This window comes from Globicephala melas, chromosome 5 (genome assembly GCF_963455315.2).
Source record: "Globicephala melas chromosome 5, mGloMel1.2, whole genome shotgun sequence".
Lineage (NCBI taxonomy): Eukaryota > Metazoa > Chordata > Mammalia > Artiodactyla > Delphinidae > Globicephala > Globicephala melas.
The window spans coordinates 44,740,225-44,746,224 of NC_083318.1; the positions used below are offsets into that span (position 1 = coordinate 44,740,225).

The 6,000-nt window shown below is 48.6% G+C and overlaps 1 protein-coding gene across 1 annotated transcript in view; it reads right to left on the reverse strand.

The window, feature by feature from the left end:
- FAM184B (family with sequence similarity 184 member B) overlaps positions 1–4,631 on the reverse strand; it is a 114,799-nt gene extending 110,168 nt beyond the window's left edge. Inside the window, exon 1 of the mRNA XM_030864287.2 lies at positions 4,186–4,631. Within this exon, the coding sequence (XP_030720147.1) occupies positions 4,186–4,332 (147 nt within the window). The 5' untranslated portion in view covers positions 4,333–4,631. The remainder of the gene's footprint in view (positions 1–4,185) is intronic.
- Positions 4,632–6,000: the final 1,369 nt, after the last annotated feature.

Consider the following 6,000-nt stretch of genomic DNA (forward strand, 5'->3'; position numbering starts at 1 on the left):
AAGGAAGCAAGAACAGCAATCTTAGAAATGAAAAATGTAATTCTAAAACTTAATAGATGGGGCTTCCCTGGTGGCGCAGTGGTTAAGAATCTGCCAGCCAATGCAGGGGACAAATGTTCGATCCCTGGTCCAGGAAGATCCCACATGCCTCAGAGCAACTAAGCCCGTGCGCCACAACTACTGAGCCTGTGCTCTAGAGCCCACGAGCCACAACTACTGAGCCTGCATGCCACAACTACTGAAGCCCATTCCCCTAGAGCCCGTGCTCTGCAACAAGAGAAGCCACCACAATGAGAAGCTCGCACACCGCAACAGAGAGTAGCCCCAGTTCTCCAGAACTAGAGAAAGCCCGCGTGCAGCAACGAAGACCCAACACAGACAAAAATAAATAAATAAATAAATGTTAAAAATAAATAAAACTTAAAAGATGGGAAAAACTCTGGATTGGACATATTATTTAGAGGATTGGGAAATAGGAAGACAGGATTAAGGAATTCACCAGGATACAATAGAGACAAAAAGATCTTTAATAACATTTTAGGATATGGATGGAGAGGCGACCTTAACTCACCTAATGGCAGTTGCAGAAAACTGAATGGAGGCAATGACAGAGAAACAATATCTGAACACAAAATCATTGATAATTTTCCAGAATTAAAGAGAGCACCTGAGTCTTCAATAGAAAGTACATTCACTACCAACTAGAGAGTTCTAATGAAACTGCTAAACGTCAAAATACACATACACAAATGCTACCAATAGAAAAGGCAGATTATCTACAAAGGAATGAAAATTTGATTGGCAGTAGGATTTTTACCAGCAGCAATTAGTATCTGAAGACAATAGAACACTATCAACACTGTGCTATGAGAAAACAGCTGTTCACTAGAAATTTTTTTTAATTTATTTATTTTATTTATTTATTTTGGGGTGTGTTGGGCCTTCGTTGCTGTGCGTGGGCTTTCTCTAGTTGCAGCAAGCGGGGGCTACTCTTCATTGGGGTGCATGTGCTTCTCATTGTGGTGGCTTCTCTTGCAGAGCACGGGCTCTAGGTGTGCGGGCTTCAGTAGTTGTGGCATGCGCAGTCTCTAGAGCACAGGCTCAGTAGTTGAGGCGCACGGGTTTAGTTGCTCCACAGCATGTGGGGGGATCTTCCCGGACCAGGGATTGACCCCATGTCCCCTGCATTGGCAGGCGGATTCTTAACCACCGCACCACCAGGGAAGTCCCATCACTAGAATTTTATACCCAAGTAAACAACCATCCAACAGTGAGGGCAAAATACAGACATTTTCAAATACACAAAGAATTTCTTACCCCACCAAGACCCCTACGGAAAGAACTATTAAATGATGAACTTCAGCTAGAAGAAAAGTGAACCGAAAGAGAAGGCTGTGGATTCAAGAAAAAAATAGGGAGTAGAAGAATTGGTGAAATGTCAGTAAATTTAATGAACTCAAGTATAAAAACGATTGTAAATTTTAAAAGGTAAAAAACTTTAGACAACAATGACAAGATGGGAAAGGGGAGGGCTGTTAAATGGGTAAAGTATGCAAAGCTCTTTTGTAGGGAGAAAGAATTATGTGATAACTTTGTTAGAAAAACTATAGTTAAATACGTATGTGGAGGGGCTTCCCTGGTGACGTAGTGGTTGAGAGTCCGCCTGCTGATGCAGGGGACACGGATTCGTGCCCCAGTCCGGGAAGATCCCACATGCTGCGGAGCGGCTGGGCCCGTGAGCCATGGCCACCGAGCCTGCGCGTCCGGAGCCTGTGCTGCGCAACAGGAGAGGCCACAACAGTGAGAGGCCCGCATACCGCAAAAAAAAAAAAAAAGAAAAAAAAGTATGTGGAAAAATAAAAGACAAGGCTGAGAAGAATAGGAATAATGCCAGAAGCGCTCAAACCAGCAGTGGAAAATGAGGGAATATAGATCGTTTAACTAATCCAGGATGGTAAATGAAAAACACAAAATATGATGGAAGAATAAGTCCCAATATGTTAGTTATCACAGTAAACGCACATGGATTAAATTCACCTATCAGAGATACAACTAAAATAAAACTTACAGAAAGATTAAATACAAAGAGATGGAAAATATCACATATAAAAGGTAGCCAAAAGAAAGGTGGCATATCAATATCAATATTAAAAATGCCTAATTTAAACAATTAGCATGAAAAATGGTAAAGAGGGGCCCTACATAATAAGAATCAACTGTGATTTCTAATGCAGAATATACTTTGAGAAACACTGCCTACTATGCACTAGGGATCATGGCTGCTTTCTTCACTGCCGTATCCTTCAGTGCTTGGCACATAATAATTGTGCCAAAATATCAATATTAATGGGCAGAATGACTACCATTACCACATTATATTGAAATGATCTGTTTATACATTTGTCTCATCACAAGGGCAGGGTTCCTATCTTACTCAGTTTTATGCCATCAATATTGAGCACAGCACCTGGCACACAGTAGGCACTTCATAAATTCAAACTGAGTTCAGGGTTCATCTCTTCCATAAAGTCTCTCCTAAATGTTCTTACCCATAATGACTTATCCTTTGTTTCTACTTCTATAGCACTCACAACTTGAAACATCCAATTTAGCAACTGATTACAGAGCAGTGTCTTTTAGGTTTCTCTCCAACCTTATTTCTCCAAAAATATTTTAGGTTCTTTGAAGATGAAGATGCCTTATACTGTGCCCAGCGCCTCAAATCAATACCTTTTTGGGTCGATGTCACTATTTGAATGACTCCAGATTAGATCAGTGGTGCCAAGCAGCACATGCCAAGGCCTCCAAGGAGTATCTCCATTCCCCCGTTTCCATCCTTGACTAAAGAGATCACTGTTTGGGCTTCCCTGGTGGCACAGTGGTTGAGAGTCCGCTTGCCGATGCCGGGGACGCGGGTTCGTGCCCCGGTCCGGGAAGATCCCACATGCTGCAGAGCGGCTGGGCCCGTGAGCCATGGCCGCGGAGCCTGCGCGTCCGGGGCCTGTGCTCCACAACGGGAGAGGCCACAGCAGTGAGAGGCCCGCGTACCGCAAAAAAAAAAAAAAAAGAGAGAGAGAGATCACTGTTTGGATACAGGCTCATTTGCAAAAAATGTGGAGAAGTTAATGGGAGGGATAGGAGAAGGCAGCTGGTGTCCAATTCCAGGTCTCTGTGCTCTCTTCCTTCTGGCAAAATAGTCAGGGAGGAAAATGCCTGTGATCCCACAAAAAAGTGGGTGTGGGAAGTGGGAGGAAGATAGTTGGGGAAGAGAGTATGTCCCATACTCAGAACCTGGACCGGACGTTCCACTAGCAGGCATGTTATCAGGAGTAATTATTATGAGATCGAAAGGAAACCCCAAGGCAACTAGCTAAATTCAAGCACTCGGGACCTTGTATAAAAGACAGAGAGGGATGTTGTTTTCCGTCTACACAACAGGCACAGGAGGGGAACCTACCACAAGGAGCTCCTAATTGGGAAGCTGCAGGGGGCTAACAAAGGACAGGGTGTCCATCTTCTTGCTGGTCTTCATAAGGAAGACATCACAGTTCCTGGAGGTTCAATCAGGGCTCTGGGATGAGGTAGGGAGATGGAGGGGCTGACCTCCCGAGGTCCTTTGTAATCCAGTAATTAAATGGTGAATCGTTCACTTCCCCATTTATGCTCTGTACCCAGTTTGATAGTAAGTCCCCTGGGCTGCCTTCCAGGTTTACTACGGTGACACGCAAGCTGCTGGCGCTCAACAAATGAATCAAATGTTTAAATAGCCCACATGACCTCCTCCCCGCCTGTAAAGTACGGCGATGAATGAAATCACAACATTCCAGGCACTATCACTTGAGCAGAGCCCGCAAGGAAACACACACACACACACACACACACACACACACACACCCCACAGCACTGATTCAACTCGATTCACATTCCCACCCTGGGAGCACAGGCCACCTGCTCAGCGTGGAGGTTGTAGGAGTTTCCTTGGCAAGGATCCTTTCTCTCAGCTGCTTTAGGATGGTGTCTCCAGAAGGTCACCAACATTTAGGACCGCTTCCCTTCCGGGTTGGCCTCCGAGGCAAAGTTTCAGCTCGGATTCTGCCTGGGCCTCCCTCGGGCGCGTCCGCACTCCCTCCCCGGCCCGGGGCGCCCCGGACGCGCAGCTGGCCGGCCTGCAGCGCCTCACGTTACCTTGGTGAGCTGGGCGATCTTCTTGCACATTTTCACGTGCATCTCGGGATCACAGTCCATTCTCCAGTCGGCGCCACCTCCGGCATCGGCTTTGGAGCCCGGGCAAGTCCCGGGAGCGTGAATTTTGCTGTTGAGGGCAGAAGCCATCGCTGAAACGCGTCAGGCACTCAAAGCCTCTCGATGGCTCGGCTTCTCGATGCCCACGGTGTGTAGGTGCTTGCGCGCGCGGGCGTGTGAGTGTGTGGGCTTTCTCGGGAGAGGTGGCACTGCAGTCCCGCCGCCCGCGCCACCGCGTGGCTCCCGCGCGCCCACCCTTCCTCCTCCGGCCCTCGCTCGCTTGCTGGCTCTGCGGGCACCCGCACCCTGCGGCGAAGCGCCGAGAAACCGCACGTGCCGCTCGTGACCCGCGCGCAGCTCCCGGGCCCGTGCGGGTTTCGCCTGCAATCAGCTTCAGCGACGAGAAGCCAGTGGCCTTGGAGAGGTTTGCGCCGGCCAGGCGCGGCGCTCTGGGACACGTGGGTGGCGCCGGGCTCCGGACTCAGTGGCGACGGACCCCGCCCGTGGTGGGCATCCCAGGCCAAGGAGAAAGAAGAGCCGGCCTCAGCCTCGGGCAGCTGGGGCGTTTGGTGTGGGGAAGGGACCCTGGCGACGTGCTGCTGGCGAATGGATGGCGAGAGACCGGGCACCTTGACGGGTGCACTCAGCCAGCGACTCCGGAGCCTCGGAGCTGGGCGCTGAGGGCTGAGGCGGGGGGGGGGCGGGGTGCCGAGAGAGGGGCGGGGAGGGGAAAGCGAGTCGCGGGGACGCAAGGAGGTGCGGGGACCCGGGCATACGTTTTGGGCCCCTGCCTGGGCTGAGGGTGGGAGCCCCCCTTCCCCCATTTTAAGAAGGACCCCGGACGTTGCGGGAGAATTGCAGGAGATTACCAAAGGGAAGAAGCCAAAAGGCCTGCCGAGGAGCTGGTGACCGAAATCTGGGACGAGAAAGCGCAGAGTACGTAGTGAGGGAATGTGTAGTGTAAGAAAGCAGAGAAAAAAGTCAAAGACAGGGGTAGAAAGGATGGTGACAGGTGTGGGAAAGGAGGAAGCAAAGAGGAATGAAGGAGTAGGTGAGTAACAAATGGAGCTGAAAGTCTGAGCAAACCGATCCCAGGGAAAGTGAAGCGACTCAACCACACACCTGGCCACCGGCCACCCGGAGCCAGAATCCTGTCAAGTCTTTGGATTACGAGCTTGTGTGGTTTTCGTTTGTTTGGTGAGTGGAGGGGTTAGCGGGCCAAATTTCTTTGTGACTTGCTTTTTCTGGTTTCAAACAGTGGGCTTTGGGGAAAGTGACAACATCCTGATCAGAATTTCCTAAAGTGTGAAAACAGCATCAAAATAATAAGCAATTTGCATGGTTAATATATTTCATTTTACAAACTGCTTTATATCAGAAGTTTTAATAATCTTGAAAAAAAAACAAGCAAACCTCAAGGGGTCTCAGAAACCACGATCCCATCCCTCCACACTACCCATTTTTATAGATGAGGAAATACAGAAAACTTGTACCAAGCAAGGCAATTACAAGTAGCAGAGTTGTGTCTGAAACGGAGATATTCTTATTCTAAATTCCTTACTTTCACCCCAATACATTATACTTCATAGGCATAGCCAACCTGGGTTTTGGTTCCTAGTTTATCCTCTTAGGTTCCCTCTCCAGGACAACTACCCCCTCCCCCAATTCAATTAGAAAACAGAATGCCTGAATCAGAATCACTGCCAGGATGTTGATGTAGACTCTTGTTCCTATCTTAGATTCCATGAGTCAAAATCT